The sequence below is a fragment of the Drosophila subobscura genome, chromosome J, assembly GCF_008121235.1.
Source record: "Drosophila subobscura isolate 14011-0131.10 chromosome J, UCBerk_Dsub_1.0, whole genome shotgun sequence".
Taxonomy (NCBI): Eukaryota; Metazoa; Arthropoda; class Insecta; order Diptera; family Drosophilidae; genus Drosophila; species Drosophila subobscura.
The window spans coordinates 19,446,443-19,461,911 of NC_048532.1; the positions used below are offsets into that span (position 1 = coordinate 19,446,443).

At 40.4% G+C, this 15,469-nt stretch overlaps 1 protein-coding gene across 7 annotated transcripts in view; it reads left to right on the top strand.

The window, feature by feature from the left end:
* The window catches only part of LOC117893726 (protein boule), a 30,070-nt gene that overhangs the window by 13,932 nt on the left and 669 nt on the right, over nucleotides 1-15,469 (top strand). Inside the window, exons 1-7 of one of the 7 annotated variants that reach the window (XM_034800445.1) lie at nucleotides 4,303-4,844; nucleotides 4,906-5,059; nucleotides 9,854-9,913; nucleotides 10,009-10,144; nucleotides 10,407-10,498; nucleotides 10,564-10,600; nucleotides 11,539-14,127. In XM_034800445.1, coding sequence (XP_034656336.1) covers nucleotides 4,726-4,844; nucleotides 4,906-5,059; nucleotides 9,854-9,913; nucleotides 10,009-10,144; nucleotides 10,407-10,498; nucleotides 10,564-10,600; nucleotides 11,539-11,555 — 615 coding nt within the window. In that variant the 5' untranslated portion in view covers nucleotides 4,303-4,725 and the 3' untranslated portion in view covers nucleotides 11,556-14,127. Of the gene's footprint in view, nucleotides 1-4,295; nucleotides 4,845-4,905; nucleotides 5,060-9,853; nucleotides 9,914-10,008; nucleotides 10,145-10,406; nucleotides 10,499-10,563; nucleotides 10,601-10,789; nucleotides 14,128-15,469 lie in introns of those variants that run through there. The other 6 variants (XM_034800446.1, XM_034800447.1, XM_034800441.1 and 3 more) reach the window with 6 other exon arrangements.

Consider the following 15,469-nt stretch of genomic DNA (forward strand, 5'->3'; position numbering starts at 1 on the left):
GCACTTCCACTTCCGGCGCACTGTCCGTCAGTGCATTTACAATCCATGCATGTGTGTGTGTGTAATGAGTGTGTGTGGTGTATGTGTGTGTGTTTGGTTGTGCCATTTTTGTGCGCTTTCTCGCTTTACACTTGACTTGGCCTCCTGACTGACTTTTTGCTCTTTTCTTCTTTCACTCTCGTGATTTGGCTTCTCCCCCTGTCCCCTGTCCCCTGTCTTTTCTTTGCTTTGGGAACTTCAATTGACCTTTGCCCTCCGCCACTCTGTTTCCATTTCATTGGGATATCATCATCATCTCCTTAACCCACTCGCTGGCTGCCACATGGGATGGCTGCTGGCAGCGAGAGTGGAGGCGTTCTTTTTCAGTTAAGTTATGCACCAACACGTACATGCCACAACGTCATCGTCATGCCTCAGTCATTCAGCCATCAGAGCCATCAGAGCCATGAGCTTCCACTCATGCTGCTGCCCCGAAATGTTGCCTCTTGCTGCTGCTTGCTGCTCGTGATGTTTGCCGTTATGGGCTCTTAAACTGTTTTGAGCCACAGCCTTTTGCTGTTGGCTAATTGTCCTTATGTGACTTGGATACGAAGGACTTATCAGGGGCATGGAATGGATGGATGGATGGGATGTCCAACAGCATAGGAGTGCACACACGGGGAGCTTCCTGCTGCTGCCACATGGCTCTCCAATCTCTCCTCTCACTCACCCATCATGATGGTGCCACACATTTTGTGTAGCATACTGCCAGGCGCAGCAATCTCGCCCTCACCCTTTGGCTTTCCCTTTAGCTTTCTCTTTCGCCCTGTCAGCGTTTTATCAGCACCTGACTATCGCCTCGCCTTGGGTTCTGCCACATTTTGGCAAGGACGAACACACACACACACACAAGTGTCTACCTTTTGCATGCGAGGACAAAGGATGTGCACGTGCGGCAGGAGTACAGTGAACACTGCCTTAGCTCTTTTCTTATCTGTTCCTTGGGAAGAGAGGCAGACTGCAGGTGTCTCTTGTGTGCAGTTTAGTTTTAAAATTGTATTTCAAAGGAAGGAAGGAAAGAACTGCTCTTCCCCTTGCATCCTCCTGTCACACTTCTTGCTTCCTTCTGGCACACACTACTCCCTGCTTGCTTATTTCCTTGCCATCGGCTCCTTCCTTTCCTGGGATCCTTCCCTTTTGCATCCTTCCTGATTGTTTCTGCTGCTGCTCTTCCGACGACTCTTCTCTTCCCTCTGATGGCCTTCTTCTTTCCCTCTAGCGTGCCCTATTCTTTCGCCTGGCACCACTTTTGGCCTTGTTCTTGGCCACACAGCTGTGTGTTTTACTTCATTTCCTTTTCTATATGCCGCGCAGTAACTGTGCCACACTCTGCCACAGTTTTATAGGTCAAACTTGCACTCTCTGCCGCCCACTCTCCCTCTCGGAGCCACAGATATCCCTGCTGCCACATGGCCAGAACTATAGCTTCCACTACCCTAATGGCCAACAGCTGTAGCCCTACGACTGGCTACCCTTCGCTCGCTTTTTTTGGCCAAAACCAGAACCGGAACACACTTCTTGCTCGCTAGCCTCTGCTCCCACTTGCCCCCAGCTTCTGTCTACCCCACATTGGCTCCTCCTACTTCTTCATTTTCTCTCGTTTTGGCTAATTGCATTTCCCTAATTGGCCCAAAATTTACGCTTGAAATGTGCCACAAAAAATAAAGGTAAAAAACGAGCAAAAACTAAGCGAATAAAACACCAAAACGCGAATGAATCCGAAGCGCCACACTGCATTGAATGTTTTGTGTTAAATGTTGTTGTGTGGTTTCAACCGAATATTGGAGCTGCGAATTGTTAACGTGTTTTCCCCGATTGCATTTCCCGCATTTCCCTTTTCAACAGGGTCTGAGTGAGGGAAGTGAGGAATGATCCAATCAGCGCGCAAATTCCATTGAGGCAAAATTTTTAAATTCTTTTGCATGAGCTCATGTATCTGTATCTGTGTATCTGCACATGCACTCCCCTGAGAGAGCATGCCCGTAGTCGTATCTGTAGCTGTAGCTGTAGCTGTATCTATATCTGTATCTATGGGATACGTGAAGCCCTCATGGATAATAAAATTCTTTAGCTCTGCCCGCCCGCCATTACTCGCGCAATTTTCGCACGTGGAATTTTGCAATATTGTGGAGTAGCCATCGGCAGCAGCAGCAGTCAGCCACCCACCATGTGGCAGAGACTGACGGAATGATGGGCGGACTGACTGCCGGACTGACAGCTGGGGCGAGGTGGTCGATGCGGGTAGAGTTTTTAAGCTTCTGCTGCTGCTGTTGATTAAATTCCATTGATGGAGCGACTGCCACCGCCATTGCCGCTTGCCACCGTCCGTTGTCATGCCTCCCACCTCTCCACGCTCCAATGCTGACTCTGTGATTTTTCCGGCCTGACCTCTGGCCTCCAGCGGTAGCTGTTGGTTGGTGTTTCCATGGTCGATGTCGATGTCAGGGGCTTCTCTTTACTCTCTACTGTGGTCTCCCTCCCGCAGTAATGAATATTTTAATAATTTATGCTCCAGTTTTCCGTCTCTTTATTTTCTCTGTTGTCACAGTTTTTCGCCCCCTGCTGCTGGCTCCGTCTCTCATCAATTTTCCTAATGCCTAGGCCTTAAAGCTGCTCAAAAATAGAGCAATAATTTCATACAATTTTAATAATTAAGATTTGTCTGTGCGAATGAGGGCCAGGCACTCATGAATCCCATCCATGAATCATGTCAGGGGCACTTAGCCATTGGGCCGCCTCCGTCTTGCCTTTCCCACTTTTTTGTTGCTTCCGTTCGAGCGCCTAGAACATCTAGAAAGCTTTTAGAGAAAAATATGAACGGATTGCGAAGAGTATTTATAGGATATATAGATGCAAGATACAGCCAACAGATATAGCCATAATCCGCCACAGAAGCAGAAACGATTTTTGTCGATCTTTTTGCTTAATGAGTGGAAAAACAGATATAGAAAAAGAAGCTATAAGGAAATATTCATTTGACAATTGTTAAGCAGATATGTATCTGTGGCTTAACATAATTTATGGATACATTTGCATTAAATTTATTAGTTTTGTGGATAGAGAAACGTTTTTATTGTTCTTGTTTTTTCTATCGTGTGGTCGAAAGTAGAGTTAAAATCACATGTTGGCACAGACACAGGGACGGACACACCGTTCATTAAATAGATATCTGCTACGTGTATCCACAAATACACAGATACATATGTATCTGCTGAGTTGAGGGGGCTTGGGGCATTCCGTGTATCTGTTGAATCGATCAAATACAATTGAAATGCCTGAACGGAACGGGAACGACCCAAAGCGGGCGGGCAAACGCCAACAGTTTTGACATTTTCATTGTTAATGAAAATTTAATTATGTTTTCATTGCTATGTGCCAATCCCCCGTACAGACGGACAGACGGACGGACGGACAGCAGACGGACAGTTGTTTTTTGTGGGTTGTAGAAGCTTGCTCCTCCCTCTGATAAATGTGAAATGATAAGCGATACAGATGGGAGGGGGGACCTCTACAAATAAATAGATCGTTAAGTGGGGTGTGTGCTGTGTGGCGCTATGTATCCGTATCTGTATCTGTGGCATGCAATGTTGTGTCCCTCCTTTTGGAACATGCGAAGTGTGTGTATCCCTGCATCTCGTAGATACATCAAATGTTTGATGAAGGCAAAGACTGACATGCATTTAATTGGGAGTTTGAAGCCATGTAACTAAATATATTTACATAGATATCTCATAGACGGTACTCGCTGCCTGCCTGCTCTGTATCTATCTATGTATCTTCGAGATACATTTGTGTGTACGTGTGCGGCGGCTGCTGCTGCTGCTGTTAAAATTAAACTCCTCTGTGCTATTTAGTTGTCTTTCGTCTCGTTGCCTCTGAAGGTGAATTTATGGTGCACACATGTGTGGCACTGCCTCTCTTTCGCTCTCTCTCTCTCTCTCTTTTGCTCTCCCTGTAGCTGCGTATCTTTGTATCTGTGCATTGAGCATTTTCCCTCGTGTGACATATGTCGCTGTGTGCTGCTGCTGCTGCTGCTCGTATCGCCAGAAATAGATTCATTTCGAAATGTAGGGGGCAATTCTTAGCCTGTTTTTCTCTACCTCTCTCCCTCTCTCTCTCTTTCTCTTATTTTTTATATTTTTTTTGTAGTTGCCCCAGCCATGTGGCTGATTATTTTAATGGTTTATTAATGAGCACACAACTAATTCTCAGCTCTTCACTAACTTTTCTACATAACCTTTCTATATCGTTTCTAGACTTCAACAAAAACAAAGGAATCTGTGTGGGAGCAGGCAGTGAGAAAACGTCAAAACAAATAGAGCTACAGACAGATACATGTGTACGATCTGTAGAATATATTATATATAGAAAATAAAATATCAGCCAGAGCCATCGGCCGATACAGCTACAGATATCCATCCATCCTCTCTGTACCTATGCTTGCGACAACAATTATCACGTTATCAACTGCAAGAGCAGCAGCGCCAGCAGCCGCCGTCTAATCGTTAGTCAGTCGTGCCACACAGTCCGTAACCTTTTTGCAAAGAAGGAATAAAGGCAGAGCAAAAAGGCTTTGCCCAGTGTGAAGAATATAAATTCGGCCAGCGCGCACCCCCAACGACACAAAACAGCCTCAAGATTCTGCCATTTGGGGCCAACTTTCGTCTGGAGACGACACCCGGTGAGATGCACAAAATAGGCGCACAGCCGCCATCCTCAGCGCCAGCTGGTGGACTCGATGCGCCACTGGCGGCGCCCAAATATGGCACATTGATACCAAATCGCATATTTGTGGGAGGAATAAGGTAAGACATGAACATAACTCTCTATAACAATATATTTATCACACTCTCTGTCTTTTTGCAGTGGCGATACCACCGAAGCTGATTTAACGCGCGTCTTCAGTGCTTATGGTACGGTGAAGAGCACCAAAATTATAGTGGATCGTGCTGGTGTGAGCAAGGGTTATGGCTTTGTCACATTCGAGACGGAGCAGGAGGCGCAAAGACTGCAATCGGATGTGAGTATTGCTCCACTGAGAGACAAAATCCTTTCTTATCCTGCTAATGCGTCGCCTGTTGCAAAAAAACAAAACAAAACAAACTTTCAATTATGATTTCAAAACACCCGAACGAAAGAAAAAAGAACACTACTCCGCGTATAGATATCATCCCCATACATCGTACAAAACTCATACAAAAATTCTCATTTAAAACTCTAGAAACGTCGTGCGATAATCGTGTGTTTAGAGACAAACGAAAAACCTTCTAAATTGTGATCCCGTTCGATCTTTTAGGGCCCCCTACTATGTACCAACAACACCACCACCACCACAACCTCTCTTGACCCCACAACACACAAAAGATACTACTATATCTACTACTACCAACTACTGCTACTGATAGTATGAGACGCCGCCTACTTCCTACTACTACTACCAGAAACGACCACCACTCCAGTGGGGCGGGGGGCCCCATAACTGTATCCATATATCATATAGTGATATGTATGATATGATATTGATTAATTGATGATCGAAAGATAAATGATGTACCTAAAAAAACGCCTTTAGGTACGGACGGCACTCTCTTTGTTCCTGTTCTTTTTATACATTTTTTTCCTTCTTATTGCGTTTTTTGCGTTGAGTTTTACGTTCCAAGCGTTACGTTATCCGTTTATCCATTATACGTTGCGTTAACATATTACGTTACGTTACGTTACCATTTCAATTACCGTTGCGTTTACGTTATATCGTTTTCATATTGCCACAGAAACACAAACCACAAAAAAAAACAAATACACCCACTAAACACACACAACCTAAACACAACCACAGATACACCACTGTTACACCTTATAGATACACAAAGATACACCCTATATAGATACACACACCACTTTATATAGATCGAAAGTACATACATATAATGCCCGAGTTTTGAGCGTAAATGCAAAAAGTTGAAAAATCAAAAAATGTTGAGTTCCGTTGCACCGTTTTTACCCGCTCATATTTTAAATGCAAAAAACAATTAGCAAAAAACCGTTGTTGGCCATTTGCTCTCCTTTTGGTTGTTGTTCTTTTGCGTTTTTTGGCCAAGAGAATAGACCACATATATAGAATATTAGACCAAGATATTTGCGTACTTCCGTAGTGCGTTAGTTCCGTTGCATTCCGTTCGTTGCATATTTTCTGATTATTGATTTTTGAGTTCGTATCAAATGTTGCTGCACATCTTTTACGTTTCTGCCTCTCTCGCTCCCTCTCTCTCTCATTTGTTGCATTTGCAAAATATAAAACCCAAAGAAACAATGAATTAATGAACTTATAATACGATTTATTCCACAAGTAAGTGAGCGCCATAAAAAAAAAGTTCATTGAGCTGTAGATGGTCGGTCTGGGTCTCTGTGGGGGAAATGTGAAATCTTTCAGGGCACGTTTCCAGTTCGATTGCCCACGCAGAGAGGCACAAGCTTGTGGCATGCCTAATATAGTCTCTTGATCATCTTTCTGCTCCTCTGCTCCACTCCACTCCGCTCCGCTACAGTTGTTCAGGTGCATACTAATTGATTATAATTATTGCATAACGACTGCCCAGCCTCCGTGCCGCCCTCAGCCCTCTGTGGCTGATGCAACTTTTAACCATTTCTGGTGGTGGGGAAAATGCTCTTCCCACAGTTCACTGGTTTGTTGTCTCTCTCTCTCTCTCTCTCTCTCCCTCTGCCCTGTCTCGCTCTGTCTATCTGCAGCTTCCGCCGTGCGCTCAGTGCTCTGTGGCATATTAAGTGAAAAACTTTTGCTGCCTCGTCATTAATATGCATTGTTGTTGGCTTCTCATTGTTGGGGGCTCCTCTTTGGTACTCCCTCTGGGACATACAAGTGTCCTTGGCAAAAGCCAAAAGGGGAAAAAGCTAAAAGAGCGAACCACCAACAAGCAACAACAAATAGAGCAACAGAGAGCAACAATGCAACGCTGGTACTCGAGTAATGTGCCCCATGGCGGAACAACACAGCAGGATAACGACAACGACAACGACAACGACAACGGCAACGACAACACTTCTGTGCAACAAAAAACAGCCTGAAAACGGGGCACGGACACGGGTGCAGGACAAGGGCTACCAGCAGCAAACAATGGGCTTACCAACGTTTAACAAAGTTTTAATTTACACAAAAAAATACACAAACATACACACAATTACACATGGATCATGGACACACACTCACACACACACAAACTAATTAAATTTCATTTTGAAAAAGTTTCACATTCAGTTATCCCAGAAGCAGGGAGGGGAGTGGGAGGGAGGCAGCGAGTTACGCTCATCAAAAGCCACAGAATGATATAAATTCGAGGAAAACTATGGTTTTGGCATAAACCACACACACCCACACACACACACACAACTCTCTCTTTGCCTCTCCCTCCCTCTCTCTATCTGTGCTACCTCAATTTCTACTCTAATTTTCTGTTGGGAAACTAATCCCAAAGCCCCTGCCCCCACACACCCATAAACAGCTGTAGATTAGCACAAATTTGTGTGTTGGCAGGCAGGGAATGGACTCTGGGATCCCACAAAACGCATTTCGAATGTATGAGATTTGCCCAGGAGCAGCAGCAATGGCAGCTCTTCAATTTTACATTATTTTTAGAGTGGAGCCCAAAAAAGCAACCGTAAAACAGTGAAGCCTCCACTTCTGTTGTCCTGTGTGTGTGTGTGTGTGTGTGTGTCCTGTTGGGTGCGTGTCCGTGAGACAAAAGAATATGGAAAAGGCCCAACCGTAAAAGCCAGGCCTCAACCAAAAGGATTCTTAATTAAATTCAGCCAAGACAAGGAAGAAGTGGGTCCTGCTCTGCTCTCTGCTCTACTCTCTGGCATACGTTTCATCTTTAGTTTACTCTGTCGACTCGACGACTGTGTGCTCTCCTGGGCCCTTTTGTTAGGGCCCTTATCCTTATGTCGAGGCTCGTGGCCGTAGGACTCGAACATAAATGAAAAGAATGTTTGCCCGTCGGCGGTCAGAAAGGATACGCCGAGAAGAAGGCCTTTACTTTTCTTGCCTTGCCTTTCCTTACATTTCATTTTCATTTTCCACCTTGTTGTTTTTTTAACGACAACAGCAGCGGCATGAGCAGGAGCATCATCTCCATCTCCGTTTGGCCTGGCCTGCAAACATTTGCTTAGGTTAATGGTTATTACCGCTGCTGTCCGGACAGGTCACTCGCTCCGCTCTCTCTTCGTGCTCAAGGAGTCTGCTGTGCTTATCTCTCTCTTTGATGAGCATCCACAGTGGCGGCTCCAATGTCCTTTTCAAGCGCAAATCACAAGGGTATCAGCAGAAGCAGGACTAATTGGCAATTAAAGATGAACTCGCCGTCCCGGTCCTGCTTCTGCCTCAGCTCCAGCTCCTGCTCCTGAGCAGCTCTCAAAGCTGTCATCCTCTTCCGCTGAGTGCTAGTTTTCTTCAGATACTCGCATTAAATGTAAATTGGCTGTTGGCTCAGATGCTCGTACTATATACAGGATTGTATTGGCACAAAGTGCGGGGGCCAAATGCATTTTTAATGGGCCAAAACAAGGTCGGTAGATGATGATCGACCGAAAAGGATTACCACTCAAAGCAGGCAGGGCTGGTACGGGGAATTTTAAAAAGGGATTTCAAGAAAAGCTCACTTCAAAAAGGAAAATCAGATTTCGTTGAGCGAGAAGAGGGTTTTCCATAATAAGTACCATTTCTCTCTCTCTCTCTGTCGTTGCCTACAATTTAATTTGATTTATTTTTACATTTGTTGCGGGCGCGGTCCTTACATATTTACACAAACCAAACCAAACCAAACACTTCTCTTCTCTAATGAGTTTTTCCCATTTATTAATCAATTGATTTTCCGTTCGCAAACACGAGGCCAAGAGCAGAGAAAAGCCAGCCACAGCTTCAACAAAAACAAAACAATACAAAAAAGGGAAAAGATAAATATGTTAATTGTTCTTTAAACGCTTTTGTGCCACATTTTGAATACTTTTTTTTCCTACTTTTGATTTCTTTCATAATTTTTTAATGAGTTTATAATTCTGGTTAATTAATTTGTACTGTGTTTTTTTTGTTTGTTGATTAAAATGAGACTTGTTGTTGATTTTCGTTGTGCGGCAAAACAAAGAAAATAAAATATATAGAGAAGAAAAACCAAAGATGAAAATTACAAAGTTGCAAAAAGTGTGTTGGCAAATGAATTTTTATCGCTTTTGAAGCCAGAAAAAAACACCAAAAAAACAAACATTCTGCTGCAAATATTGTACATGACATTTTGTAGTAATTAAACATTACTTACACACCTCTATATACTCACACACACACATAATATATATATATATAAATATTATATAATACACACATGTATTTGGTAATGGTATTTTTGCCTTGGCACGTGTTTCTCTCTCTCTCTCTGTCTCTTATATAGCCATGGCCAAGCAAAAAAATTAAAATATCTTTAAAAAATAATGAACAAATGAATTTTTTTAAACAGTAAAAAAAACATTAAAAACCAAAAAGCGTTGAGCGTTGAGCATTAATTTTTAACTATATTTTCATTTTTGATTGAGAATTTTTTTGATGCTGCTGCGTTCGATTTGAATTTGAATTTGAATTTCTTCGTTCGGCTTGTGTGTTCGATAAATGCAAAATCTAATGCGATCTCTAATGCACCCTCCACTTATGCTTTTCTCCTCTCTTTCTTTCACATCTCTATGACATCACTCCATCTCTGTCGCTCTTGGATCTCTCCCTCCCTCTCTCTGTGTGTGGCATCTCAAATCACAGGGTGAGTGCGTGGTTCTACGTGATCGCAAATTGAACATTGCGCCGGCCATCAAGAAACAGGTGAGTCTGTACCACCCCCCTTGCTCCGAGATGGTGTGTGGGGGGGTGTATGCACCCTTTTGCAAATAGTTTTACAGTTGTAAAACTTATTAAAGGTATTCCTCTTCGAACAGCCCAATCCTCTGCAGTCGATTGTGGCCACAAATGGAGCTGTTTACTATACAACCACGCCGCCGGCACCGATAAGCAATATACCGATGGATCAATTTGCAGCCGCTGTATATCCGCCAGGTGAGTGATAGCCGCACCCCCCTACCCTACTCTCTCTGTGCCACTAGGTCTTTTGAGGAATCTCTGAGTGCTCATCATTTTTGCTGCTTCAGTTCTTTGCTCAATTAAAAATACCTTTCTTTTCGTTTTTGTTCTTTTTTCTATATATTTCATATAAATCTCTTTCTATTTAATCGACAAAACAACAATCTACTACTCGTACAACATTCAACAAATAAACCAACCATCATCAATGTGTGGGGAACAATTTAACCAAACTTAGTTACTGACTTTACAGCCGCTGGAGTGCCAGCCATCTACCCACCTTCAGCCATGCAATATCAGCCATTCTATCAGTACTACAGTGTGCCAATGGTAAGTTAATTATATCAAACCTCACAGTGTTGTATAATGATATTATTTTCTATATAATTTTGCAGCAGAATGTACCCACCATTTGGCCTCAGAACTATCAAGGTGAGTGTTGAATCTACATAGAGCATATGTACAAATGTATCTCTTGCCTTGTTCTGTCGTTTTGTCGTAGTTTTTTACACCAATATCTCTCGGTATATGCTTTCTTTTCTTTCATTATTTCTTGGCTGCACCACCAAACTACCAACCACCTCCTACAACAACCACCACAAAAATGTAAAAATAAATTAGGTTAAACCCTAAAAAGAAACATAAAAGTAAAGCAATTTTCGTAGTCGCCAATTTTTCGTTGAGAGCTGCCCTGCTAAAATAATAAAACAAAAACAACCATACGAACAACAACTGCACGTGAAACTGCAATTACAACAGCCAACTACAACAACAGCAATCTGACTTCTGAAGATTCAACAAAAACATCTACAACTACAACAACAATTTCTACAACAGAACTCCTCCTGCCCCTCTGAAGCAGCCGCAGCAGCAGCAGCAGCCGCCGCACTTCTAGTTTCTAATTTTAGTTTATGATTTAATTTACTATTTAAAAAATTTGTTTTAAGCTCTTGGCTCTTTAGTTTATTCAGCTATTAACTGTACTGTGTAATGTAAATTAGTTGAATGCCATGTCCACCATCACATATGTATATGAACAACAAAAATTAGCGAAAAGAAAGGTGCCGAGTGGTGTGCACCACAACAGACTTCCTATAAAACATATGTATGTATGTTTTTTTTGTTAGTAATTTATAACTATCTCTTTTTTTTCGATTTTGCTTGCTGTATATATACAAGATACAATATATAGCGGAGAATGTTCTCTGTAAATAGTAGTAGTCGCGCACTCATAGAACTATACATACCTACTATCTTTTACAACTGATAAACATATACATATATCTACCATAGTGGAGATACATACGATGTATATGTATTGCCTGAAAAAGCGAATCGACTTTGAAGCCAATTTCTTGATTATTTTGTAGGAATTTATCCATGTTAACTTTTGAGAGAGGATGCAGACAGCCAGTGAGAGAGAAAGCAACAATAGGTGATGCTACTACTACTACTACAACAACAAACTACAACTACATCCACAAGAAAAACAACAACAAGAACAGCAACAGCAACAAAAGTAAACTACAACAACAGCATCAAATAGAGTTTAACACACACAGATACACTACACCCATACATACACAACAGCTGCAATTTCGCAAAATGTTTAGTCAAAGGAGAAAATCATATTGGAAGGAAGTGAAGGAGAAGCTCTTCATACACACAGACAGACACACACAGCGACAGAGCCAGAGAAGCAGAAGGGAAAAGCATTTCTCCGTTGGGGAAATATGTGTAAAGTAAGCTGCTTATGCTATTAAAGGTACAACTACTGTATCTGTGTGCAGGTAGGGTCTGTCCGCCAGTTTGCTTGTGTGTCTGTGTGCTGGAGATGGAATTTGTTGGTGCAAACATTTATGATGTGCAATTAGCGGAGAGCAAGAACGAGTAGAACAGAGTGGGGCTTACTGACAAGCTGCACCACCGGAAAGTCAGTTAGCAGAGAAAGGAAATGCTAATGGGAAATACAGTGAAATTCCCCTAAACGGACAGCGGACAGTTCCCAAAAACTAAAGATACATAATGTATGTCCAGCTGTGAAGGGGGGAATTTCAACTGTAGATTGTAGAGAGGCAAGTTGAACACTTGAACAATATTTAAAAACTATACTATAAATATAATATGGATATGATACTTACTATATACATAACTGGATTATACAGAGGCAGCAAATGTGAAAAGTACGCACGCACACAAACACAGAAACACCCACACACACACAGACACACAAAATATATACTATAGATAATAACGGAATACAAAATTGCATACATATATACAGATATAGGATATATATAAACGATATATGGTAGCTAAGAGAAGAGAAGCGCAGATGGCAGGGCAGCGATCGAAGATTAAAGACATAAAATTATGCATAAATTAATTTATATAAATATATACATACAATACACATATATACAATATACAGTACATATATATATAATGAAAAAAATAACTGTAACTCGTAAGTGTAACTGTAACTGTAAACTGGTATACTGTTATACACAGTCATACACGCATACACATACAGCGATACAAAGCAAAAAGATGATGAGAAGAAAGGGAAGTGGATTAAGGAAATGAATTAGCAAAGTAGACGACGGACAAAGTCAAAGCAAAAGCTACGCACACACTAACACACAAACAAACACACACACAGAAGAGGGAGAGACACCACCCCGCTCTCTCATCGATCAAAACACTTTCTTGCAAAAGAAAAAACTGAACGAAAAACAAACCTTAGTCTAAACGAAAAAAAAAACAACAAAAAAGAAAACAAAATATACTATTCATACTATACATATTTACTAAAAAAGCAAGAGACATGAAAATGTTAGATCTAGTTACATAAGCCAAGCAAAAAGTGAACTAAAAAAACGATGAAGCGAAAAGTGAGTGGAAAATAGAGGAAAAAAAATAGAAGAACACACTATACAATAAAGATATTCAAAATATGATGCGAAAAACGTACACAAAACGCTCACATATACCACATACATATGTATATTGCATGTATGTATGTGTGCGAGACGACATATACATACTCGTATAGAGAGACTATTAAAAAGCTAAACTCAAAGCTCTAGCAAAATGGAAAAATAAAAACATAAAAAATGATAAGTAAATAGTTAAAAAAAACAAAAACTCAAGCAATACATAGACACTCATAGGTGTGTGTTACACAAGAATATAGTTAAATATATATATAAATAAAAATCGAAGAATAAATAATAATTTAACAGCAATTTATAATATAATAAAAAGAAAGAAAGGAAATAAGTGAAGTGAAAACTAATGTACATCAAGCAAAATGCGAAATCTGCAAGAATGTTGTTTTATCATCTCTGTTTTTTCTACCGTACATACAATACTTACATACCCCAAGAGTAAACGTAACATAACAAATTCTGTTGTATCTACACACTTGTATTGTTATGACGATGATGATGATGAATCAAAAACAGGAATGTCTGAATGTTTGTTAACCAAAAAATTGTTTAAATACGAATCGGAGTAGGGCAACATTTGCGGGGGCAGAATGTAGTGATAGGGGGGAGGCTGGTGAGGCGACTGGCGAGGCGAGAATTCCATTCAAAATTGGTGCATAATTTGGCTGAAATTCGAAATAAAAATATTCATATATTATATATACTCGTGTGCATGTGTGTATGCCTTATTGAACGAAAAACCATGAAATTATTTGCCCCTATTGTAAAGAACATAATAAACAAGAGAACCCAGAGGTTTCAAAAATACCTGCTAAATAACAACAACAACAACCAGAGGTCGCCCGAGGAGTCGCCACAGAAAGCAACCAACCAACCTCCACCATGCATACCATAGAAAAACCCTCACAGAGTGTCAGTCGATACACGCTGCCTGCCACCGCAAATGCAGCTAAACTTTCGATTCAATAAATTGTTGAGAAATTTTTACTAAATTGTTAAATAGTTAAATACAAAACGAAACATTTTTAAATCGAATCGTAACAATAATTAGGCATCACACGACGTTGTCGAAAAGCAAAGCAAAGGCGATAGAAAAACGCGAAAGCAAAACCCCAAACAAAATGTAACGAAATGGAAAGCAATAATTCAGAAGACAGGCTCTAGTTTAAAACTACTCGTAAACTACTGAAAAAAACAAGTCGAAGAAGCAACATAGAAACCACCAAGCAGGAGAAGAGCAAGGAGTACTTACATATATGTCAGTCAATAGGGATATTATTTAGTTGGAGAAGAACGTTCGCCCGCACAACAAAATGAAACGATGATACAATACACACGACACGATACTCAAGTCGAATACGAGAATAGGTTCTCATTGCTGGGGTCGGGGCAGAACGATTGAACTGAAGAACTGGCAGAAGGAACTATATATAAAATTTCATAACTTGTTTCGCGTTCAAGTGTTTTGATTCACCATCCCAGCAATATCTTATCTTCCGCAGACTAATCGTTCAAGATCAGATCATAACTAAAGTAAAAATCCAAGGCATAACTTAAGTATATACGTGATATTTTGAAAAAGCGAGAATTCATAAATTGTTTAGGTTTAAAACAATATTAAAATATATTATATATACAGATATATATACATATAATATACATAAAACCATAATGATTAAATTAATTAAACAAAAGGAATGAACGAACATTTTTGCTGACAAAAAACAAAAAAACAAACATACAAAAAACGAAAGAAAAACCAAAACAGAAGTGAGGAAATGTTTGTAAACTCAATTTATTGTGCGACTTGAATGAGAGAACACGGAAGACAGGAAGGAAGGAAGGAGAGGAAGGCAGTTCTTAAGTTTTTACTGAGCAGCAGAGAGAGCAGATTGTCCCATCGTAAAAATCTATTTAGTTTATATATAGTGAATATTTATATTATATATACATACATATATGTATATATATGTATATCTAGATATATAATGAAATGAACAAATGGCAAACAAAAATAGCAATTAGAAAAACGTCAAAGGAAACGTGAAAGAAAGAAGAATTATATATATATACAATACATATATATCATAGCGCAAAGAATACAATATATATATACATATATATATATATATATATATATATTTTAAAGAATGAATTGAAATGAAAGATCAACTGATTAAGTGCAGCTCAAGTAAAGAGCACCACACACACAACACAAACTCTACACCACGACACACACATGTTTCTAGACTAAGTACCTACCTACCTAAATGATACAGACATACATATATCGTAATATGTGCATATATGAGGGTCAGGTTGGGGAAAATGTCGAAAATGAGTTTGTACT